This window comes from Melospiza georgiana, chromosome 6 (genome assembly GCF_028018845.1).
Source record: "Melospiza georgiana isolate bMelGeo1 chromosome 6, bMelGeo1.pri, whole genome shotgun sequence".
Lineage (NCBI taxonomy): Eukaryota > Metazoa > Chordata > Aves > Passeriformes > Passerellidae > Melospiza > Melospiza georgiana.
The window spans coordinates 12715713-12741520 of NC_080435.1; the positions used below are offsets into that span (position 1 = coordinate 12715713).

Genomic DNA, 25808 nt, shown 5'->3' on the forward strand with positions numbered 1-25808 from the left:
TCTCTGATTTTACTGCCTTTTCTTTTTACTGTCTGTTCTGATAGTAATCTAGAAAAAAAAAAAAATCAGTCAAATAACTCTAATTAGGAAAATAACCCAAGTCCTGTTATTCATGCCATCATGACAAACCAGTGTGAAGCTCGAGCACTTGGAAACAGAAGGGCCTGTGTGTAAAGCAATTTATTTGCTATTTTCACCACTTCTTCTCACATGTTATTTTCTGTTTAGCTATTCAACATCAGTAATGTGGACAGGTACTTGAACCAGGTCCCGAAAAAGAAAGGACTCCTCTGCAGTCCTGAGTTGCCATCTCCAGCAGTAACTGCATGTCTCCTCTCCAGCATCCTAATCTGTGCCTGAGTTAAAGGATTTTATTTCATAAATGAAGAGCTGAGGTATAAAGACAAAAGAAATCTCTGTCTCTTCTGTCCCACCTTGGCATCCCTAACTCATACATCACTCTTCCTCTTAACTAGGGTCGGGTATACCTCAGCCAAACAGCTTTGGTTATGCTGAAGCTGCTTTGCCAGCACAAAACCTGTTCCAAAGCCAGTTCTGGAGGTTTCCTACCATTTCCTAGAAAATCCATGGTCTCCTTGGGGGTTTTCCAGCACTAGAGTGCTGAAGTGAAGCATGCAACAAAATGAGAGAAGCATGCAACAAAATGAGAGAAGCATGCAACAAAATGAGAGAGCAGCCTGTTCGGTGAAATAGACTGGGGAAGGGTGAGGGAAGGAGCCCATCAGGAGCTCCCTCACAACCCAGCAATCCCCACCTTTAACAATGATCACCACAATAACGGCAACTTTTATTACAAAAGGCTGCAAGTCTCTCGCATACAGAAAAAGACCGTCAAGGGTGAACAGTCAAAGGAGAAAAAAAAAAATCAGGGAAGCGCAGAGGTAGTTCAAGGCTTGAAGGGATTTATTGCTTTACTGCTCATTTATGACGAGGTGATATAAGATATTAGGCGACAATCCCAGCCGCTCCGCTGGAGGGGCGGGACAGCCGCGGTGACATCAGCGATCCCACACTCGGGTGCCGCGGGGGAAGGACCGTAAGGCAGGTGCTGGCGTTTCCCAAACAGGAAACCGTATTTCCAATGCCAAAACGATAAGAAACTCAGCTCGGAAACACTGCATGTAGGCATTATTCTTGCTCCCGTAGCTTTACCCTTCTGTTCAGGCGCGATCCTCTCCCGTGCCACGAGAGACCAGTTTACCATGAGGGCAAGAGCCGGGCCTCACACAGTAACTAAGTAACTCGGTAACTTTCAGTAAGGAGCGGACTTTAAATAAGCGTATTGTTGGTTGCCGCGACCCACTTCGCACCGTGCGGAGATTTCCCACATATTTTGGTGTCACGTCACGGAGCGAATAACACCGGCGCGTTGCGCAGCCCTAAGTAAGGCCAGCCCTGCTTGAGGGGGTGCCGGCTCCATCCAGCACCGCATCACCGCGGGCCCAGTGGTGGCAGCTCCACAGCACAGAGCACCGTGAGGTGTCCCCTCTCTCCCTCTCTCCTTCTCTCCTTTTTTTCGTTCCTTGCCTTTCTCCCTCCCTCCTTTTTATCGTTCCTCCCCCTCTCTCTCACCTTCCCTCAGCGCTCCCCTCAGGCTCAGCCCCCGCCCGGCGGGCGAGCGCCTCGTGCTCCCCTCGCGTGCGCGCACCAATCACAGACGCCCGGAGGGGCCGCGAGCCGGGTGCGCGCGCCCGCCCTCTCCCTTTCCTACCCACCCCCGCTCCAAGGGCGGAACCGAGAGCCCGCTCCAGCCAATCACAGGCAAACGGTCATGAAGCGTGAGGCGCGAGCGGGCCCGCGTGCCGAGACGCCGTATAAAAAGGGGGCCGGGCACGAGCGCGGGGCTCACTCGCCGCCGGCGCTGACGGCGGAGGGACGTACGCGAGCTGCCGCCCCCGCCCGCCGCCCTAACGGCCACCGCGCCCCCCCCACGCCGCGCCATGAAAACCAAGTTCTGTAACGGCGACGCCGACCCGTCCCCGCTCGGGCTCCTCCTTGGCCGCGGGTCCGCCGCGACCGGGCAGCCGCCCTCGCCGCTGGCTCACCCCGACCCCGAGGGGAAGGACCCCACCGTGGCGAGTAGAGGCGTTGGTGTCGCGACCCCGCCCCCAGCGCTGCCTCCGCCGCTCGAGGAGGAGTCGCCGCCGCTCGACCCCCGGACGCGGCGCCGGGCGTATCTGTGGTGCAAGGAGTTCCTGCCGGGGGCCTGGCGGGGGCTGCGGGAGGAGCAGCTGCGCATCAGCCCCATCAGGTCAGCGCGGAGCGGGAGGTGGCTCACCCAGGGGGCGGGGACGGGGGCGCGCCGCGGGTCCGAGCCCACACCGGCGGGGGAGGCGAGGGGGCTCCGTCTTTAATTTCATTTCATTCTTTTAAATCTCTCCCGGATTGGGCTTAGTGGGCGGCGGGAGTGGGCCAGTGGGTGCGGGGGCGGTGCGGGGGTCCCGGGGGCGGCGCGGGCTGCGCTGCCGCGCCCCCGGCCCGGAGCGGGCGGCGGTGCGGGGAGGCGGCGGCTGCTGCTGCTGCATCGCCATGGCCCCGTCTCGGCCCGCGCCGGGGGAGGGGCCCCGCGCCCGGCCGGGAGAGGGATGGAGCCGGCAGGGACCGCTGCACCGAGCTCCCTGCCGGGGAAAAGGGCCTGACGGGCTGGCCCTGGCTGCTCCGCACTGAGAAGTCATCAGGTAAACGCGGTGTACCGGCGATGTGAGTCATCTACAGCACACTGTAACGAGTGCTTGTGACTCAGCACGTTGGCAGCAGAAATATGTAAATTGGGGACGTTCTGGAAGCCATATGATGTAATGTGTTGGAGATCTGTGCCTTCTTTGGAGAATTAAATAGCATCTTTATTTTGCTCTAACTAAACCAATGTTACTTTAGAGTTTCCCCTTTACGCACTGCTTGTCTCACATCTTCCAGACCGATCGTTCTACTTGATCCAACATAGAGTCGAGGACAATTTCAAAGGATACTGTTATCAGTTTGCTTTCCCTATCTTTCTACTTTTGTCCTACACAAATCATGCACACGTGTACCCTAGGTACCTAAGGGAGCATACACAGTTGACAAAGCTCTGATGTGTAAAATGTGGTTAGAACACATCCTGCTCATTTCTAAATTTATTTTAAAAGCCTTATTGAAAAAAATTAGACACTCACTGAGACCCAGTGCAGGTAGTATTGTTTTTCTAGGTTGTTTCTCCTCACTTGACATGATCATAAGGAGTTAATGAAGGGAGAGAACTTTTTACAAAACCAATACAATTCCTAAACAATAGACTAGTCTGATATGTCTCGTTTGAGTTGCTTAATTAAATTTTCATCTGTATTCATGCGTGTTGCTGACTTTGGTTCTTACTTTCTAAAGCCTTACATTTTAGCAGATATCTTTGTATTTCTTGGAAACCTCTCATGTGAGACAACACTTCAGAATGGCTTGGGGGTTTCCACATTTGGCAGAAGAGCAGATGAGCTGAAACTTAAGAACATATAAAGCCATGCTAATTGGTAGTTGGGATTTTTTTGGCAAAAGTCTTCTCACCACTTTCATTTCTGGGAGATGCATCATATTGGTTTGCTGATTGTGGTTTCACTCAGTGTGCATTCTCCAGTGTGTCCATTAATATTGCAAAATCATGCTCTTGTACAGCTGTCAGTTAAGTAGCTGTATGTGTATGAGTGAGATGTGCCCTTTTGACCTTTAAACAAGCTGTTGAGTCGACTGACCTTCCAGAAGAACAGTGCCTTTTATTATGCTCCTGTATGGATTTCCTTGATAACTTTTCCAGGTAACCTTTGAAGTCTTAAATGCTATAGTGAACTTAATCTCCAGTGAAACTTGTGTTAAATGGAGTTCAGCATCACTAAGGCACTCCACTTAGCTTGTCTGGGCTGTCACATGCTGTACAAGCTGAGCATTTAGGTCATGTAACTATACAGATTCTTGAGCTTTAGTCCAGTATTTCTTGTAAAGTATTGTTCAGTGTGCTTAGTTCTTCTATTTAATTATTTATATTTTCACCAAAGTTTCTGTCAGAGACTTAGAAAAGGCAGCAAATGTTTTTTGTTTTGTTTTTTTTTTTTCCACAAAAACCTGTCTAGCAGAGTTCAGATAAAGCCAGAAGTGTAGTTAGTATAACTAACCAATTTTTGGATTGTCTTTGAGTAGCTGACTCTGCTCTTTCTTTGATATCCTTTCCATCTGTCTCTTGGTTTTTTTTCCAACCTGTTCACCTTCATGGTTCAAAGTTACTTCATATCTTGTCTCTAAATATCCTTTTTTGGGTGCTTGCCAAGCCACCTGGTTCTTTTCTGTCTCCTTTCTTAAGCATGTTGTGCAGCTGCTGTTTTACCCTGTTTTCTTGAGATTTCTTTTTTCTTCTCCATTGTTGACTTTGGATATGTAGGCCAGCCCCTGTCTCCTTCTTGGAGCCTTTTTTTCCAGAAAGTTTTTTCTGCTTCCCCACTGTGTTGAAAGAGAGCCCAGAAGAATATTTGAAAAAGCATTGAAAGGAATGTCAGGTTAGGACTGAGAACTGCAGTTTAGCCATTACATTTTGGATCTGCTGTGGATTCTTGTAATCCAAGGTCACTGCAAGGTGTTGTATCTTATAGGCAAAATCACTTGCAGAAGGAAAATTTGAAAATTTCATTCATGAACATAATGATAAAAGATTGCAGAAAGGCAAAGCAGTAAAGAAAATGTGGTTTGAGTGGATGGGTATTCTTAAGAGCTGCAAGAACCTCAAGAAACTTAGCATCCCATCAAGATAAACACAAATTAGGGTAATCTGTGCTTCAGTCATTCAGATGAGACACAGGCATGCTGAGTTTTTTACATAATTACTGTTTAACAACAGCATTTTTACAGGAAGAAGTCACAGCATTTATTTTGATGTCCACAGCTTTATAGATCTAGATAGATACTAGATCAGAGAAACTGAGTATGATGTGAGATTTGACAAATTCATGAGCAGCTTATTTCAAATAACTGCTTTAACTGTAAAATTCAAAATTGAAAATGCATCCCTAAGAAAGATAGCAGAAGTGAAACTTCCATCAGCAATGCTGTAGCACAGGTATTCAGGTTAAAACTTTATAGCTGATTTTGTAGCTGCCAATCCCAGTGATAGCAGCTCTTAATTCAAGTTTGGAGTTTTATAGTCACTGCAAGTCTATCTGACAAGACTCCAGCCAGCATCACTGAAAATAATTTACTTAGCTCTACATAGTTGTTTGTTGCCTTTTACATCCATTTGTTAATAGCTTGAGCTGTAATTTGGATCAATAGCTCTGGGTGGTGATCTGTACACCAAAAAGCACAAAGCTGCCATTTCTTTATCGAAGCCTTATATGAGTTATTGGTACTGTTGGAAAACTTTCTTGTTAGACTAGACCAATTAATCACACCAGAAGGACGTTTACTGCACCTGTAATCTGTTGAAAACAGAAGGTGTGCTTTTCCAAGTTAGCTAATCAATGTATTTCTGTGTCTGCAGAGGGGGCCTCAGCAACATGCTGTTTCAGTGCTCGCTCCCCGACACCATTGAGGCAGTTGCAGATGAGCCACGGACGGTTCTCCTGCGTTTGTACGGTGCAATCCTGCAGATGGTGAGTACATACAGGGCTTTGGGAGTGGGAGGGCTTCTGTAGCTTCACTCTCATGTTTGGAGTTCATTTGTGACACTATGCAGCTTTCTCCTTTAGGGAGTGTTTCTGTGGTGGGGGGTAGATTGCAAGTTGAAAGCAGTTTTCTTTATGGTCTGTTATTGTCTAGAACTTACACTCCTTTCTACACAGATCCCGACTGGCGTGAATTAGCTGAAGGCTCATTTGCTGTTTGTTTGGGCACTAATGTTTTGTTTATGGTCTTAAGTTTGGACTGTGGTGTTTCAGAAAAATATACTTCTGTACAGAATACAGGACTTTGACATAACTAGCTAGATTGCAAGAGACTAAACTGCTTAATTTTAATCTTGATAGCACTTACGAATCTTGGAGATTAGTTGAAGGTTTTGTCAACCTTAGACACTGCTCAAGCATTTTATTAGATATTATATGGGTACTTGTGCTGCTAGAAAATTTGATCTGTAGTTTTAGACTAAGAATGAAGCGTGAATATCAATACTGTACAGTCATCTCATTCCAAAACATGCTTTCCTGAATGTGTGAAATGCCTTATAGCTGGCACAGAAACTTAACCAGATGTTTTGTTGAACTCTCTTAATGTTACTTTTATTTGGTTAGTTAAATGTAAATCGTATTGAAATTTGTCACACCTTAAGTGAAGTGGTTGGCAAATCTGTTTCAAATAGTAACATTTAAAAGCAAGACTATTTTGTAGTCTTGTAAAGGTCTCTTCTAAAGCTGACAGCCTGTTACTCTAGCACTGTACAGCAGATATTCTCTTATCCATCTCTGCTATGTACTTGATTATATTGTAAATAAGCGATCATAACGTAAGTGTATAACCTTATGAAAAATTGCAGCTTCATAACATTACATCTGTATGTTGGCATTTGTTTGTTTGACTTAGAGGGTCTGGTTTTATTATCAATTAATTTTATATTTTCCAGTACTCAGTCACTTGCTTTGAACAACTGATCCAATATCTGCAGAAGATTTTCTGTTCCTGAGATTTCAGCCCATTCTTCCTGCTTCTGCTGTCTTGACCAAACTTACTGTTAAAAGTCTCATTAGATACTGTTGCTTTACTGACTTTGAAGTGCTCCTTTATTATGTTATGTGAGTTGTTAACTTTCCTGTGGTAACAAACTTTACCAGAAATATGTAAAATATCCCAGTGGTTTAGAATAGCATGAATTGCTTGGCTACAGCACCATATGTGTGTTGGGAAAGTTAAACAAGAAAAGTGTGTAGAAGTTCAGTAATTTAAGCTTAAGTAGTTTTTAGTTTCACTCTCAGTAAAAGCAGAGTGAAAAAAGGGGAAGTGTGAAACTTTGTTTCCAAAATGACTCCTAGGATTGATGCTAAGTTGGGGTTATTTTTAAGAATTATTACTGCTTTCAATTAATGCGGAGTTAATATAATATGTAGAAAGCTTGAGTAGGAACATGGGCTGTAAAACTATTGTAGTGGTAGAGCTTCTGTTTCCCAAGAGCTGTAAAGAAATATGGCCTTTCCCTTATTTTTCAAAGTGAAAATAAAATGGACTCTAGAATTTGGCTGCCCTCTTCTTCCCTCAGGATATTTTTTAACTTGCCTCTTCTCTGCCCCTATCCACTGAAGAAATCAAAATAAATTTTTGGGCTCTAAAATCAGAACTAATTTGGTTTGAAAATTGAAAGTGTGTTCATAACTTTCTAACCTTTCTGCTCTTGGTATTGAAGGATCTTTTGAGATGTCTAACTTCCTTTATTTCCATAGTGGCAGTGAAATGACTGCTCTTGTTGGTGCAGTTCACTAATGGTTAAGTAAGCAGAGAAAGTCCCAAGGTAAAACTTTGATTGCATTGAGGTTCACAATTTTTGTCAACAAACATTTGTCTCTTCCAGCCCCTATACCTTAAATGCAAGTTAAAATATAAGCAAACTGTTTTATTGGGTATTTTGAAAACCTCACATAGGATTTCTGAGTTTCTGGGTGGCATAAGCAGAATGTTATGACAAGCCTGTTAAGTGGGAGTAATTTGATATTTTTAGTGAAGTTGCTTAAGTTAAAAACCCTGTAGGAATTAAGGAACACTGCTTAAGTAAGTTGAGTTTTGAGACCTTATGCTAAAATCACAACTTAATTCCCAATGACTTTATTGTAACTGCCACTGGGTATTAGTAGTTACCACTTGTTTGTTTGAGCCTTTGTAGCATGTTTTAACTCTTGTCCATTTTACTTTCTGTTGAAATTGGAGCACAAACCAGTGATATCAGTTCTTTATCCCGGTACTGTAAATACTGTGTATCTATAGCAACCTGCACCAAATTATTGGATGTACAGAAGACAAGTTTAAGTTAAAATTTTGAATACAAGTGAAAAATGCATCTCTCATTACTAACTTAAGAAGGAATGATACTGGCACCATAATTCTTTGAGCCACCTTTTAAAGGAACCTTTTTTGCTGTTTGAAAATAGCTCCAGTTTGCTTATTATGACTCTTGGAAGACACAAATGTCAGTACATGAAACTCATCCAATATAAACCATGCCAGCTGGCTAAAGCTGCCACACAGGGAAGGCTTTGTGCCTTCCTCTGTCATAGCTGATATGTTTAAGCCAATTTTTTGTGTGCATGACTGTTTTGGGGGGAGCTGGGTGGAGATAAACTGTGCTGGCTCGGCCATTATTATGAATGGTCGCACTGGCATGGATGTTTATAAATCAAGGACTTCTCTTGAGTATATCCTTGAGCAGAACTTTTTTTTTAAGACAAGTATTGTACTTGTGACAGGTTAAAGTACTAACCACATTAAAACTCCAATGTTTGAGGCACAATGCAGATATGTCCTACACTGAAAAAAGGGAAATGTCTTACTCTGCTTCACTTACTCTTGCTCCAGCTTAGTTGCTAAATTTAAAGGGGAGCATTGAAAGTAAAACTTGTGGCAAAATATCTTTAACTGTTGATTGTATTAGTGTAAACAACTAAAACTAAAGGTTATCCAACAATTGCCATTTAATGTCCAGATTTTAAAATTGGTTTTCATATTCATATCACTAAAGTGTTTCTACTTAAATTCAAAATAGCATCTTGAGAATGCTAATAGGATTTCAACATAAGGTGCATCAACACAAAATAAGCTCAAATCAAGGTGAAATTTAAGTTCACCCATCAAAAGGTAACTTGGATTGATTCCCATTCTTTTACACGTGTTAAAAGACCCTTGAACTCTGACTCACTGGGACTCTGTTACCTTTACAACAGCCAAAAACAAAATCTTGTATACAAATGAGGAAAAACAAACCAGGATACCTAATGTTCCTTTCTGGTCTCTCAATTTCTATGTGAACAGATGCAAAATGATTATAAATGGTTGCCACGATTCTGTGGTAAATCTTTTTCCATACCTGCCTTGCTGCCTTTTATTTTGTCTAACTAAATAAAATGCAGACTGCTGTGTAACTGTAATGATCAACGTCTTCTGTGGTTGTTGGTGTCCATGTCTGTTTGTAGCATGGAGTAACTACAAATCCCTGGCACTGGCAGACGGCTTGAAAGAAACCAAGCACCTCTTACGGGGATATATTTGTGTTGGGTGGCATTAAGGGTGTTCTGGGGTAATGTACCACTTTAGTTGTATATGCATGTGTTCTCTGCTGCAGGCTTGCCCATGCGATCGTGCCTAGAGCACTCTGGTTTCCAGGTGACAGACACGATTCACGGTATAGTATGAGATCTCTGAAGTGGAGCATTCTCTACAGCTTTCATTTTCTTTAGTCCTGGATTTCATTGTTTTAAAGTAAGCCTTAAGTAGCACCAGCTACTGTCTGTGCATCTGAATGTTTACAGCAATAACAGAATATCAAAAACTTGTCCCTTCCTTTTCTCTGCTCCCTCATATCAGAATGGTAACTTGAAATGTAGAGGATTGGAGTTGTGGCTTTTGTAGAGCTTGAACTGGGAATTCTTCACATGCTAGATTTTTAGGACTTCAGCAAATTAGCATTGGTTCCTTCAGATCTGACAGGGATAAGTGATCAATGGCAGATCCTTAGAAGCAGAAATGGTTATTACTAAACCTAAAGCTGGTTTTGTTCCATACACTGGAGTTCAAATTGACATCTGTCGATGGCTTCTAGAAAAGTTTCCTCTGCTCAGGTCACCTCTAACCTCTGAGGCAATTCATTGTGATGTTGTGATTTAAGATTTGAATTCTTAGGGATTTATCTGATTCAAAGTATTGCAGTATTTTGATTGAAAACTAAAGCTGAGTAAGCTCAGGAAAATTGAGTTATATTTTATTTAAATTTGTGAGCAGAACTCAAAGTTATATATGAAAAAAAAGATAAGTTCCTTTTCTGTACAGAATGGTCAAGCATCAATTGGGTTTTTTGGTAAGACAGCTACAGAAGAACTTGGGAGCATTAGGAAGAAAATGTTGAACTCAATTTTCTGTATCAAATTGCCAGATGTATAAATACTGTCTGGTCATCTGAGCAAAGATCAATGTGTACTGTTTCCTATTCAATTTACATGATCACAAATTAGACTCTAAACAACTTCTCTTGAGTATAGTTGTCCTTCCTTACTAAAACTGTAGTGAACTTTCTCAGGGCTTTGAGAATAAATCTTCCCACAATAAAAGCTCTGAACAAATATTTGGAAAAATCTTGAAGCTGTAGAAGACATGTTGTTTTCTAGTTAGCTTCCATGTAGAGAGAGCAAATTTAAAAGCTCTAGCAGTTACTCAGCGATTCTCTTTTTGAGGTAATTGAAATCACCTCATTTTTGTTGATGTAAATAGCTCCCAGAATTGGACATTAGTTGGAGTGGTATATTAAGAGTTATGGAAAAAGTGAACTTGTTTGATTTCACCAAGAACAAGTGAGTTAAATAGGTTGATCAAATTATTAGACGCCTTATTTTGAACTACTGTTCTCAGAGGTGAGTGTGGAATCAGGAAATAATCAAATTCTACTACTTTAATCTGTTAAACTCCTAAAGTTCTGATACATAATATTGCATCCTGCAAACTTTGTTCTCCTTGCCCATGTATAGTGAAGAAATTCCTAATCCTAGGCTGCGTACATGGCCGCTTGTGAAGTCTGATCCTCTCCAAGCTCCCATTCATATTTGCAAGTTATTTACATATTTGTATTCATTTTCTTCTGGAAACTAATGCTTCATGCTGAGGGAACAGAAAAGAGGGAAGGGATGTTGCAGAAGTCTCCTCTTGTGATGACTGCAGTAAAGCCCTAACTGTCCCTTTCTAATGGCAGAATGCCAGATGCCATTAGGCTGTCTCCAACACCGATTTGAGGTGGACTTTTGGAACTGGCTAGCTCTTTATACAGTATGACCTCTGGAAAGCAGATGCCAGTTCAGGTTTTAGGGAAAAGTCTAATGTGCTTACCTTCTGATTGAACTGAACCATTCTGAGAGCACCATTTATCAGGAAAGACTCCTGAATGGTGAGTAACTTTCTGACTGTTTCAGAAAAATCTGAGTGGTATTGATGTAGACCATGCTTGTTCAGAGAAGCCCTTTCTAAATGATTTTAATGCTATTGAGTAGTTACACATTTAGCTGTCGTGAATATGTTTGGACTTCATTAATTTCCTTGAAAGCAATATAAAGTAATAGTAGTTTCCATATTGTCTTGTTTTAAACGTACATAGTAGTGTTATGGGAAGTACTTGCTGAAAGACCATGGATTGTTGTTAACTACCCTTCTTCTATAGCTTCTGAAATACTGTAACTGCAGAGCTTGTTGTACTATACTTAAGGCAGCTGGTGTTGCTTAACTGTATTCCATTAAGTTCATATTTCCACCCTTGTTTTGGACATGTTAGAGCTTTGGAACAGGAAGGTGTGCACATGGTTCTGTGAATGCAGTGTTTGTGTTCAGAAGGTGGAGATGCAGGCTGCCTTTATGGGCCTCTAAAGCTAGTCTGGTTTAAACAGTCTATGGTGGAATTGCAACATAAATAGCAGCCACAAACTGTCACTAATTCTAAGCAGATATTTGCTTTCTCTTCTCCTTACCTTCAAGCCCTTTAAAGGACAAGGTTTTTAATACATCTTGTATTTTTAAATGTGCAGCTCTATTAAAAGCATGTGCCATTGAGGGTTCAGTTGCTGAGGGTATGGTTTAATGTTCTGTAACTGCTTTATAATGACTCTAAACAACCCTAGCACAATGTTATGCATGGAACTTGTTAAAGTTTTGCTGCTATACTGTGGTCCCTACTGAGACACCTTTAGTTTACATGGGCAATTCATTCCAAGAACAGTCTTGGATTTGCACAGCCAGTGGTACACTGGACATACAGCCAAGACAGCACGCTCTAAATAAGAAAATTCTAGCCACAAGACATTTGGAAAATAAGGTAATAAGCAAACAAAAGTGCTTTGCAACCTTCATAACATGACTCTTCCAATAGTCCTTGTAAGACTTTTATGTAATCTGTAATGCATCTCAAGTGCTTTGGCTGGAAGAATCTCATCCCAGATGTCATGCAGAGGGACTTAATTTTCTCTTAATTAAAAACATTCCTCTGAGCTTATGGTGCATTGAAATCTTGTTTTGAAAGACTGGGAAACAATAAAAATAAGTGAAAATCAGGTATTTACACGAGTGGCTTGGTCTCAGTGGCACATCCTTTTGAAAGATTTTGGAATTGTTGGAAGTGTGGTGGTCAGAGGTCAGATGGATACTAGTGCTGTAGCTGTCACAGGTCTGAGACAGTGTTGAGACTTTTAGTTAACTGTAGCTGGTACTTCTACTCCCTTTGTTCTGGTGGCTGCAGGTTAATAACTTGAAATTTCATCTTCTCATTGTGTTTGCTTTTTCTCATTCATAGAGGTCCTGTAATAAGGGGGAGTCTGTACAGTCTCAGAAGGAAAATGACTTGCAAGTGAGTAAATAAATTTGCTTATTTCACAGAATTTTGTAGATTATAGGGAAATGTGGTGATCCTGCTTGTTTTAAACCAGTAGTTATTCCACCTGGACTGTGTCTAGAAAATGTAAAAAGTAATGAAGGAAAGAAATTTATTTGCTCACAGAAGCAACATTATGTGAATGTCTGGACAGAGTTTGGAAAGGTTCAAGCATTCCACATTTTGAAGCATCCCCCAATTTTACCCTAAACCTAAATGGTTTCTTATTTTCAATATTGGTGTCAGTACTGCTATTTCTAGTTTTAGACTCTTCTTAAGTAGATGAACATCAGTTCTCTGCTTTACCTAATCCCTAATTTTTTAATACATTGATGAACTCTGAGGAAAGTACATGGAACTGGAGAGAACTTGCTCTTGGACATGAAGTGTTCCTGATTAGCATTGTGCTTGGATCATCTCTGCTCTGCAAACTTTCGACTTCTTGCATTTGGAATAATTTCTTCTCCTGCAGCATAATGTTTAGCTGAGTGTATCTTTTCCTAAAGTCATCTGAACAGGATTTGGTGATTTAGATTTCCATCCTGGCAGTGTTTTTTCAGAAAGGGATAACATTGCAGCATGCTAGCCAGATGCCTTGGTTGTTATGTACTGTTTTCAGCTCATAATGATTTTGGCAGTGACTAGGGAAAAGTACATTTTACTCAATTGATAAGTGCTGCTTTTCTCCCCTTGTGTTTTTGCCTTCTGGGAATGCCATCTGAAACATTTTCAAGCATTTTTTTGGTTTTGTTTTGTTTTCTTTCCTAGTGAGTTGAAACTGGTTTTAAATTTTTTGTTGTTGAATGACTGCTTTTGAAGTTTTGCTGAACTTTGTTTGCCTTACTGGAAACAGCTTCAATCAGTTGAACCAAGATTGAACTGAAAAATGCACTGGTTTGATACCTCAATTGTTTTTCAAAGATGAAAAATGGAGATGGCTTGATTTCTCCTCTACCACAATCATGTAGAAAAAGAGTTAAAGTTCTAAAAAACCCTGAAAGTCCAAATGAGCCCCACCCTGGTGACAGAAGCTCATAGAAGTTTTGCAGTACAGGAAACAAGGTTTTTCATTTTGTGGTATTTGCTTGAAAATACTGATTCTCTGCTGATAGGTTTTCTGCTATTAATCTCATAGTGCTGAAATTTCACTGTTGAATCAGTGTTTTCAAGAATTACTGTCAGGATGGATTTGTTAATTCTCATGTGTCTAGGTTATGGGAGGAGATGATATTCTTTACAGACAATAAAATTCTCTGAGTTCACTTACAAAGTCATTGTAGCTTCTGAGCTGCCTGGTGTGTGACAACTGTGTCCAGACATTGGATAGTCTCCTGTCAGCTCATAAGGCCTCTTGACAGGAATTTATTTGTTTTACTTTGGTTTTGCTGTAATTTGCAGTAATTTTCCTTAGAATATGACTACTTTATGTATTTTACAGTTAAATTTTTCTTAAGGCAGAAAAAAAGCAGAAGCTTCAGTTCCAACTGAAGTGTATAAAGGCTCTCTGTATGGGAGTTGCATGCTGGGAAAGTCTTGTAAAAATGTCTATAATTGCTAGGTTTGAAATAAAACATTATCTCTTAAGTATTCATTTAAAAACATGAGTGGTCCAATCTTTAGAAAGCTAAATACAAGTGCTTATGGATCAATCTCTGAAACTGGTCAAAATTGAGGGCTTTAGATCTTAAAATATTGTCTTGGCACCATAAGTATATTGCAAAGTGTTTGAAAGCATTGAGGTACATAATGTCCTTGGCTACAGTGCTTGATCCTTTGAAGTCATCAGGTGAGCATTAATTTGAAGAGTCAGATACCCAGATTTGTTCAGTGTCCATATGAAGTATGCTATAGAATTTCTGTCATGTCTCCTTTAGTGGCTTATTTCCACACCTGCCCTGTGTTTGACAGTAGTGTATGGAGTGGAGACTTGGTAAAAGGTCCTTTGGGTATTATGAAGGAGAGGCCTTTGTGCCTGAGATTACATGGATGGTATTGTTCCAAAACTTATTGGTCTTTTGTTCAAATAACCATTTGGTTTCAGTAGAGGAAAGTTCTCCTAGAGCTTGTCACTTCTGATGCATGAAGAGATGTCTTAATAAATAACACGGGCTTTTTGTACTTTGTTATCCAAGAATAGCGAGTTGCTTTTCAGTAAGATATGGAAATAAGGAACCGATACCTTAATGGGAACAGACCTAAAAACTCCTGGTGTTGTACCAGGCACAGTCAAAGTCAGTGTTGGTTAATAATAGAGTGGACATTCAGTAGCTTGTAACTAATTTCCTTCTTGGTGTTTCGCATTAGATTTCAGAACTGAATGGAAAGAGTTCAGACCTGTGATGGTGAGGGCATGTGAAATGATTAAAAATGTTTTTTTGGTGTGTTAGTGGATAAAGCATTTGATGCTTTGAGGAACTGCGATGAAAAAATGGTGGAGAACATAGATGCAATACATTAATATGTAAATTGTCTTAAAGTCTCAGTGCTGCAGAACACAGTTACATGAGTCTTTACTACACTTCAATATGAAACATTAGAATTTATTGAAGATCTCAGAATAATGTGTGGGACAATAATAAAAATAATTTATCAGTGGTGCTGCCTGGAGTGTACTCAAGAGTGGAACTTTAGTATAGAGTTATATACTGTCTGATATTGTGTTGACTGCAATAATGCAAAAGGATCTGTCGTCAGAAATACCTGAGAGGTTTCTTAATGTTGTGATCTTCATACTTAGACTTTTAAGTGTTATGGGCCTGACTCTGAGATGAACTGCTCAAAAGTAGGCAGGTGCTTGGCTGGTCTTTAGGATTTGAGTAGAGCTGGATTCTGATGAACATAATTGCTAGAAGTAGATATTTATAATGTGACCTCTGTGCTTACTTACAGATAATCTTACCCATCCAGAAAGCTACATTTCAGTTATTTTTAACTGTTTTTAAGACTAAATATTTCATATTTCTATTAACTTTTAAATTCATATTAAAAAGTTGTCTGCTTGTTGTTGCTATGAACCAAGCCTATTGATGTATGAAAACCTTAGAGAAAAGTTACTGAAACTTGAGGTATGCTTGGTGGTAGAAAGGGAAGAACATTTATTCACACACATATTCCTTAACAGGAGTTTAAATTACTTCCTCACTTCAAAAAAAAAAACCAAACAACTTAGGATTTCCTTCCATTAAGCACATTCTAAGTCGATCTTCTAAATGAGAAGTGTTGTTCAGTTCATTCACTTGTGTAGCTAAAATGCTCTTTTGAGAGGTAGTGTTCTGAAGAGTATTAAAATAGTTGATATAGGATAATATTTGTAGTTCCTGTGTTGTGTTTCAGTGGCATGAGCTTCTCCAGGAAATGAATTTGCAGAGTTCTCACAGGGTTAGAGAGGAGAGGGTGTTTTGGTTTTTGCAGTTTTCCTTTGACCTGGCCCACCAAAATGAAGTAATACAGGTTTTCTTCCCCAGCTTTAAACTTGAAAGCAAAATATTTGTGTTGCTCCCATGCTGACTAAAAGTTATTAGTCAAGAAACTTTGATTAGTAGAATGTCGAGTCTTTTCAAAGCTAGCCCTAAAATTTCGCACTTGGTAACAGTTTAGCTGTTGCACACACCCACGTTATTTGCTGTGCCAGCACCAACTAATACTTTGATTTCTTTGGCAGGGAGCAGAAGCCATGGTTCTGGAAAGTGTTATGTTTGCCATTCTTGCAGAGAGAGCGCTCGGCCCAAAGCTCTATGGAATCTTCCCACAAGGGCGACTGGAGGAATTCATTCCCGTAAGTCCTGCTCACAATTAGTTACTGGGCTGCTGGAAGCTGTTGTAATTGTTCATGACAAGAAGGTCTCTGGACTGCCCAGAAAAGCAGGGATGTGGGAATGGAATACTTGGCTGCCTGTAGTAATTGCTGTCTGTAATTTGATACAGTTAGAGTGGGTGTTGGAGAGCCCCATTGTAGCTCTTGCCAGGGGGAGATATCTAAAAACTCTTCAACTCTAGCAGAGGAGAATAAATGAAGATAAAAAGCCTATTAGATACCAAACATAGCATGGGGAAGCTGTGGAGTAACACTTCCCTTTAACAGCAACAAGAGCAGATGCTTTTGATGTTCTTAAATATTTATACTTGATCTGCTCTGAAGATATTCTTAGTGTGAGATGTGATACTCCCCAGGTCTTGAATCTAGAAGTGAATTGATTAAGTTGTTAGTAGGGCTGGCTAACAACTTTGTAAAGGCAGCAACTTTGTAAGTTCATCTGAGAGCAAAAAAGGGTATTGCTTGAGTACTACACTAGTATTTCACAGTAAACTGCAAGGAACCTAATGCTAGTGTTTATAACTAGTCACAGTTCTGTAACGTATCAATTAACTGTATTGTAAGACTACTGTATTTTATTACAGAGCAGGAAACTGAGCACTGAGGAACTAAGCATACCTGACATATCTGCTGAAATAGCTGAGAAGATGGCCAGATTTCATGGCATGAAAATGCCATTTAATAAGGAACCTAAGTGGCTTTTTGGAACAATGGAAAAGTAAGTTGTGCAATACTTTATGGGGGAAAAAAGGTGACCCATTGTAATTTTGATAAGCAGATCATTCTTCCTGAATGTCTGGGAACACAAGCTTTCACTGTACCCAGAAACTATCACATGAAGGACTTCAGTTACCTTGAAGAACAGTAATGTTTTCTTCAGAAACTTTCAAACGTCCTTGATCATAGTATGGGAAGAATAATATACTTGTCATTACAAATCCTTTATTATTGTGTCTTCTCTTACAGGTATCTAAATCAAGTGATGAGAATTAAATTCACCAGAGAATCCCAAACCAGAAAACTGAACAAACTTCTCAGTTACAATCTCCCCCAGGAAATGCAAAATCTAAGGTCAGCTTACTTTGTCTATTACTATCTTCTAATCTCCACAGTTTCTGGATGGATTTTTGTATACTTGTTCAGACATGTTATACAGTATAACACTTCATCTTACTTTGCAAGCTGGGGGTTCTTTTTGGTTCTGTGACCAACCTGAGTCTCATACAAATACAAAATTCTATGATGAAACTGCTGATCTGATGTACTGATCATGAAATCAAACTTAATTGTGCTGATGTTTTGTTCCTAATTAAGACAATAGGCTGTTGCTGGGAGGAAATAGTGTTTCAAATTCTTACAACAAAATTACCTGGAAGTGGAACTGAACTTAGTGATTTGTTACTTAAAAGATGCTCTGTTGCCTTTTTTCTAGAGCTATGCTTGAAGCTACTTCTTCACCAGTTGTATTTTGCCACAATGATTGTCAGGAGGGTAAGCTGCTAATATTTCAATATTGCTCAGTCATTTACTGTTGAGCCTTTTCTGGTGACTTGTTGGCTTCTCTGAGAGGTAGCCACGTTGTGGAGGTACTGCCCTGACTGGTGTGCTCCAGTACCAAAGCAAAGTATGGGTTGTGCAGCCCTTCAGGCTTTTTCAGAGAACTCTGGTGTTGTGACTGGGTTAAGCCAAGAATGTACTCATGCTCTGGTAGCACAGGTCAGTTGATGATGGGAGCCTTATGTGTTTTGTGTTTAGACCATCCCTTGCTTTGCTGCAATACACATGATCAGAGTAGGGTATACTGGAGTCATTCTAAAAGAAAGATGCCTAAGAAGTGCAGTGAGTGGTGAAATGGAGAGTAGGGCAGTTTGACATGGCAGTTTTTAATTTCTACTGATAAGAAACATTAGGAAAACCTTATCCACCATTTTTTATCCCAGTGTTGTCTGGGAGTCATGGAAGGAATAACAATTTTCCTGAAAAAGATGAGGAGGAAGCAAGGCTGAAGGTGTGTTGGGTATGCTGTGTCACCTGAACAGTGGGTAAGCTGGGCTGAGCTGGAAGGATGCTCTAGTGGGACTGTGTGCAGGGCTGTTGTTGTCACTGGTCCCAGCTTTGGCTGAGGAACTGCCCTGCAGGGTGGACACAAGGATAGGCAGCAGAAGCGGAAAAGGCCACTAACCTGAGATGTCAGTGGAGGTCTCCTTGCTGATGTGGCAAGGTGCACTGCTGGAGGAGTCAGAGCATAATAGGGCTGAGGCAAGATGAGGAGCCTAAAGCTCCAAGGGGTTTGGGGGATGTGTGTGAAATACTGTGCTCTGTGCTGCTCTTTCTGTTGGTGCAAGAGTGTGGCATGGAGAACAGATGGACCTGCAGAGTCACACTCCTGCAGAACTTGACATTGCTCTACATTTGTTTACTATCTGCTACTTGACAGAGGCAGACTTGATGTCTTTTAGATGAATTATAGTGACTGTGTGACTTGAAAGACACATAAGCAATTGCCTAAACTTTCTATATAGGTACTGCTTGTGCCACGTATTAGAACAGCGGAGTGATCAAACTGCTGAAAAGCAATTTCTGTCCCAAATGTTGCATGATCAGTGATAGTCCTGTGCTGATTGGAGAGATGCTGTGAAATTTATAGATCTCAAGCTGTGCAAAGAAACAATGCAGGAAGGACCGGTAAGGCTGACAGGACCACCTGAGCCAGCTGCAAGCTGAACTGGGCTGGGCAAAGAGGATCCTTGGGAGAATAAATTTGCTTCTCCCTGTACAGAAAAAAATTCCTTGCTTTCAGCTTTACAAGGTAAAGCTATATATCTCAACTTCCAGAGAGCTGGTGAACAGCCAGTGCAACTTGGCTTTAACTAAACCCAGCTGGCAACTCAGCCCCACAGAGCCACTCAGTCTTCCCAGTGAGATTGGGAAGAGAATTGGATGGGTAAAGTGAGAGCTCACAGGCTGAGATAAAGGCAGTTAATTAGGGAAAGCAAAAGCTGCTCACACAAGCAAAGTAAACAAAGAAATTAATTCACTGCTACCCACAGGCAGGCAGGTGTTCAGCCATCCCCAGGAGAGCAGGGCCCCATCACACACACCAGTGACTTGGGAAGACAAACACCATCACTCCAAACATCCCCTCTTCCTCCTTCTTCCCACTCTATATAGTGAGCATACAGTATGGAATATTCCTTTGGTCAGCTGTTCAGCTGTATCTCCTCACAACTCTGCCTGCACCCTGGTCCCTTTTTGGGCTGGGCTGTGAAGCAGAAAAGACCTTGACTCTACAGAAGCACTTGCTCTGCAATAACAAAAACATCCCTGTGTTATCAACACCACAAATCCAAAAACATCCCTGTGTTATCAACACCACAAATCCAAACACAGCCCTGTGCCAGCTACTGTGAAGAAAGTGAACTACCCCTGCCAAAACCAGCACACCTATAACTTTTCAGTGCAGATATAAGGGATAACTAGGATTAGCTGAACAATGTTCCTTGAGATACACAGTATTGCTTTTTTCTGATTTTCCTGCATTATTAAATATGCAGTATTATCTTAATTTTCAGGTAATATCTTACTTCTGGAAGGCAGAGAGAGTTCAGAAAACCAGAAGCTGATGCTCATTGACTTTGAATACAGCAGCTATAATTACCGGTAAACACTTTATTTTCTCTTCAGCCTGGGAGTGTGTTCCTTTCTGCATGCTGCAGGGAGGCCAAGTGCTGCATTGCTGATTGTTTGTCTATTTTAGTGAATTGTGTTCTGCTTTGATAGTGGTGGTTAGCAAATATAACTAATCAAAACAGTTCTGTTCTGATGCTGTTGAGTTTAGCAGAGGCAAAGTTGTTGTGGCTTCTTAATTGTTCAGATTAGAGGGTTTGTTATGCACAAATGGCTTCTTCCTTGCATGTCAAAATTTCTTTCTAGTGGGAAGCTGAAAAAAAGGGTAGATTTTGTGTGCATATGTATGTAGGGCAGCTTTGCTTCATGTTTATTTCTGTCCTTTCTAATGGCTTTTTCATCTAAGCTGATGAGAATACAAGTTTTTCACTACATGGTTATGCAACCTGCTTGTTTTTCTTCCCTCAGACATGTAGTTAAGTGTTTTTAAGGATGATCTAAGTGTATATAGTCACTGGGATTAAACACCACCATAGCAGGAACATAATAAAACAGTGAATTCCAATAATGTAAAAGTGAAATATGTTGAAAGCTTTGAATATGATCTCTTTGCCTGCAAGAATGCCAATGTTAGAGATGTCTGACTTCATACTGACATGTACTACATACTCAAGTATTTTTACTGTGTCTATTGGTATAAAGTTTGGTAGCAAAGTCTAATATTTTCATGTAGCTGATAGCTTTCATTCCTAACTGCCCCTCTTTGCTGTTTTATAATAACTTGCAAAAAGTTGTTTGCTGGTTATCAATTCTCTACCTCCAGGAAAACTGCAGTAAATTCTGAGTAGCGCAATGCTTTTAAACTTGATTTTGGGTTTGCTTAAAAAATACCCAGATTGCTAGTTTGCAAATATTGAGGTACTTTGTTTCTTTTTCAGAGGATTTGACATTGGAAATCACTTCTGTGAATGGATGTATGATTATTCATATGAGAAGTACCCATTCTTCAAAGCCAGTGTTCTTAAATATCCTTCGAAGAAACAGCAGGTAGACACAGAAGTCATAGTTAAATGCCAGTGTCCAGTCTTCATATGCTGACTCTTTTTCAGTTCCTTTTTGGACTTACTGAGTCCCAAGATATTTCCTCCATGACTTCAAGTGTAATAATTTGTCTAATCTTGACTAGCTTTGCTTTAAAAATCATAGTAACTTAATAGCTATTCAGGATAGAATATTTACTATGTGTGGTGTACCCATCTACCACAAAAACGTCCAGTAGTTGTAGACTGCAACTGTGAAATTAGTTGGCAGTAGCAATATACTGCCTGCCCTAACATGATAACTTTTCTTAAACCAGACTTTGAAGCAATTGTTAGGAGCCCCCTTAATCTTAAAGGTAACTCCAACACTGGATGGTTGGAAAAAAATAAATGCCAATTTATTAGAAGGTCTGCCTAGGCCTGAAAGAAACCAATATATCTTGAGATGAAAAGTTGTAACTCAGTTGTTTACTTGCCTTTCAGCTTCATTTCCTCTCCAGTTACCTGTCTGCATTCCATGATGGCTTTGAAAATCTGAGCAATGAAGAGAAGTCTGAACTAGAAGAAGTAGTGTTGGTAGAAGTTAACAGGTAACTTGCCTTGCACAACTGTATGTTCAGACTTCCACTGTGGTACCTATCCTTGTACATACCTCACTGGTGAGGAATTTGAGCCAAGAGAGATTGAAAGCTGTTTATATGTGCTAAAGAATGATCTGTCCACTGTAACATTAGATATGTGATATACACAAATAGTGAAGTAAACAGAATACTACTCAATGGGGCGTTCTTTTTGTAGAACCATAGTTGAAGAAAAGGTGTGGATATCCCCAAACTAGGGAATAATGTTGTAAGAGGATATGGAAATAAGTTGGTGTGACTTAGCTAGGCATTTATTTCAATAACATAGCCTTGTAATTTCAGGTTTGCCCTTGCATCACACTTCTTCTGGGGTCTGTGGTCTATTATACAAGCAAAGATCTCATCCATTGAGTTTGGGTACCTGGTAAGTTTTATAATTGTAGTTTTACACTACTGAAAACAAATAATCTAAATAACCTGCAGTACATTATTGAAAATGCAATGGAATGGTCTCTCACAGCAACCAGTATCTTCTAAGTGGTGTGAAATTTTAAAAAATCCTTTTGTTACTAGTTTGTGCTCTTTCCTTAAGAATGTACACAACATCTAAGATCACAAAAACTTCATAAATTGTTCCCATGGTTATGTAGGAAGTGTACAGCCTTGTGTCCAGCAGCATTATTCTGCAATAAGACATCCCAGGCAAGAGAGAGGCCAACATGCAGTGAGAATTTCAAACTAGGTGCAAACTCAAAGTGCACGTGCAGTCCCTTGGTGATGTTCAGTGTGCAGCAATATCTGTGCCAGGTAGCAGCTTGTACTTGAGAAAGGGATCAGCCCAGCTCTTGGTCTGTGCTCAGTGTACTGCAAAGTGATAGGACTGGCAGGTAGATGGAATATCAAACTGGAAGTGTTGCAGGAGCCAGCCTTTTCAGTGAAGTCCTGGCCTTTTTAATAACTGGTTTTTTTCTGACATTTTGGCAGCAGCTAATTGTGTTAGAGTGGAAACAAAACTGGAGGAAATTTTGAGAAGCCAGAACACCTCTGTAGAGATTATCCTTCTGAATAAAGCTAATTAGTGCATTGAGGTGATGGATTAGGAAAGTAACACAGTTAATACCTCATTGTTTCCCCATCCCAAAAAAGAAAACAGCTGTTTACTGTATTGAATACTGAATGTCCCTTATTTCTCCAGGAATATGCATTATCCAGATTTGATGCCTACTTTGATCAGAAGAGGAAGCTGAAGGTGTGAATGTGGGAGGAGTGGACTGTTGGGTACCGTATGAAGAGGGCAGCTGAACAGAACTTTCACTGTGCTTAGGCTACTGTATCTCTAATGAAGGTGTCACTGAATTCCAGTTCCTGGGAATGCAGGTGTACAGTACTGAGGACTATAAAAATTACTTGTTTACAGTTCCATAAATAGTTGGAAAGAGACTGGGAGGCAAAAGTAAAATACAACCATGCAATATCTTTATATCTTTTCAGTCTAGGAGCTATTTTGTATTATGGGAGAAGCTTAAAATTAGGTGTCAATACCACATGCATCAGAGCAAACTTGCTGTGGGTACATTTTGGGGGGATGTTGGCATTCTGGTTTGTGTTGTAAGCAGAACAGCTGTAAAAGCTGATTTGTTGTAGGCACTGCCTCTTGAGGAAAAGGAGAAGTGAAGGAGACAGCTGCTAAACTGTGAAGTAGGCTTAAGAACTTACTGTGAGTTTAGGTTCACCATGCCCCAAGAACACTATCTTCAAAGCTGCTGATACCTTACACCACTTTAACCAGAAGCAACTAAACACATTGGAGCAGTGTGCTTTAAAGTGTGAGTGACACACACATGAATGTTTCTCTAGGCTGGTGTGCCTGGGAAGTGAAGTATGAATGAGCTTTGAACTGGACATTCTGAAGGAGTTTGTTTTGAACTGTTTGTTCCATGTCATTCAAGAACATGCCTGGTTCTCTTAAAATGCTGTGTCCTGCACAGGGAGTTCTGTGGGCTGGCAGCACTGGGAAGAGTGCCTTGAATTGCTCTAGCAGCTCCCCAGATAACTGGATTGGCATTGACAGTACTGCTAATTGAGGCCCATCTCTCTTCTCACGTTGCCACAGTATATGGCTGTAATAAATAGAGCCAAAGACTGTGGAGAGCACTTCAGGAAATTGCTGTTCTGCCCATCCAGTTCTTATGTGGCTTGAGAGGTGCTTTTCTTGCACCTTCAATTCTCATCATGTTCCAGGAATCCAGTAAAGTGGAGCATCTTGTGGGGAACAATAACATGTATATTGAAACTTGAGTATAATCTCTGTACATGCCATCTAAAGATTTCTTTTGATTTTTTGGGAGCTTGTTTATTTTGAATGTTATTTGTTTGTGCTTTCTAACACACTGTATTATAAATAAACTTCTAAGTTTACCCTTTTTGACTTGTATAGCAAATACTGTTTGAAGCGGCTGGAAAAATGTGCAGCATTTCATGTACTGTATAGCAGAACTTGTAAAAGCTGTCATGTTACTCTCTTGTACAGAGAATCATTTTCCATACATTCAGTTATTAATACTTTATAATAAATATAAAGCACTTAAAAACACTGTTGTTGAGATTCTTGAGTCTCTGTTACAGCTGCAGGATAAAGTAGATGCCATTTCTGGCCTTAATCTCTGTTGAGTCCTTGCAAAGGCAGACTGAGATACAGGCTTAGTGCTCTGGGATATATCTTCTACTTAAATGTGTCTTCAGCATGTATTGTATAATTGAATTCTAATAAGAAAGGTATTTAAAGCAAGCAATGAAGGGCAGACTGGACATCAGTTTCTAAGTCTATAGCTTTAGAGGTAGGAAGAGTTTTGGTTTAAGCACTTCACTCTATCTGCCCTATTGACTACCCTCAAAGAAAAGCTAAAAAGTACCAGCACACATGGAATTTTACTACAAACACTTCATGTGGTGTGCAAGTGTGAACAGTCAGGTCTTTTCTTTAGGCTGCTGAAGGCTTCATTTACAGTATTGCTGCACCCAGCAAACCCAGTGGAAATGGCAGTACAGGGAAAGGGGTGGGAACAAACAGTTCAGAATGAGGCTTTGCAGATAGTTAAAAAGATTATTGATATGTAATAGGTGTCTGGAATCTTGGAAAAGTAGTCCAAGGGTAAATTCAAGTTCTTGAGAAACCACCCATGGATACTGACTTATCACTTCACATTTCTCAGAACCAAATAGGGAAGGGGACTCAGTCACACTAGTGCTAACTGTAATAAAAGGTGTAATTGGAGGTCACCCCCCTTTTTCAGTCTTGCCTTCTGTTTTCTTGGAGAACTTAGAGTAGACAAAGGACCTGGAGTAAAACCTTCTCTTACTCATAGTCACTGAATGTTGAAGGTGATTTATAGGCTGATAAAGCAGCTATTTAAATGTGCTGGCACTTCATAAGACCTAGTATAAAGGTAGTTAAGTATTAGTTTTTCTGATTTGCTTTTCAGAAAGGCAGTTTAAAAACTACTGATTGATCCTCCTTTCAGTTGATTTGTAAAAACAATTTGTGCTTGAGCTCTTCTTGCCTGAAACTGCTGGGTTTTATCTCCACTTTGTGAATTCTTGTCTCTGGACCTGGTATTAACTGGTGAAAATGTGACTTTTACTATAAGAGTTAAAAGAACATTTGTTACTTTTAAAGGAATCTGTTGCTTGCCTAGCCAGACAGCTCATCTCAGCCACCACTTGGAGGTAATTCAGTGGGTAATTGGCCTGGTTTAGTGTGTATCCCCATCACTCCTACAACTACTTATATGCTCCAAGTGCCTCACTACATCTCTTTAAGGATTTTCCCTGCACAGTCTTAGGGGCTTCTCTTAACTGGAAAAGCAGGTATTTCTGGGCTGAATTGCATACAATCAATCAGTAAATTAAACATCTTTGAATGACAGTATTTTTGGAGTTGCTGTTCTCCACAGAAGTGATAAGGGAAAGAGTTTGTTTCCAGCTCTTCCTCAGGGTACACACTCAGCAAGGAGAAACTGGCAAAAAGCAACAGCAGCTTTTGCTCTCTGTGACTCTGGGCCTTTCCACCAAATGCAAAGGTACTTGGCACAATGGGAAGAAGCTGAGATTTACCAGTATTTTGATCTTGCTGCTTGAGAACTGCTGTGTTTTCAATGCTAGGCTTTGTCACTTAC

General features: G+C 40.6%; 1 protein-coding gene across 2 annotated transcripts; it reads left to right on the plus strand.

The window, feature by feature from the left end:
* The first annotated feature begins 1886 nt into the window (after positions 1–1886).
* CHKA (choline kinase alpha) lies at positions 1887–24227 on the plus strand. Of its 2 annotated transcripts, XM_058026558.1 has the most exons (12): positions 1888–2272; positions 5516–5627; positions 12494–12547; positions 16233–16346; positions 16970–17103; positions 17352–17456; positions 17818–17876; positions 19958–20045; positions 20951–21059; positions 21536–21642; positions 21976–22057; positions 22829–24227. In XM_058026558.1, exons 1-12 carry the CDS (start codon positions 1962–1964, stop codon positions 22886–22888), a joined length of 1335 nt encoding a protein of 444 aa, XP_057882541.1. In that variant the 5' UTR covers positions 1888–1961; the 3' UTR covers positions 22889–24227. The 2 variants fall into 2 exon arrangements, with proteins under 2 accessions (XP_057882542.1, XP_057882541.1); XM_058026559.1 differs by lacking the exon at positions 12494–12547 and having other exon boundaries at positions 1887–2272.
* The last annotated feature ends 1581 nt before the right edge of the window (positions 24228–25808 follow it).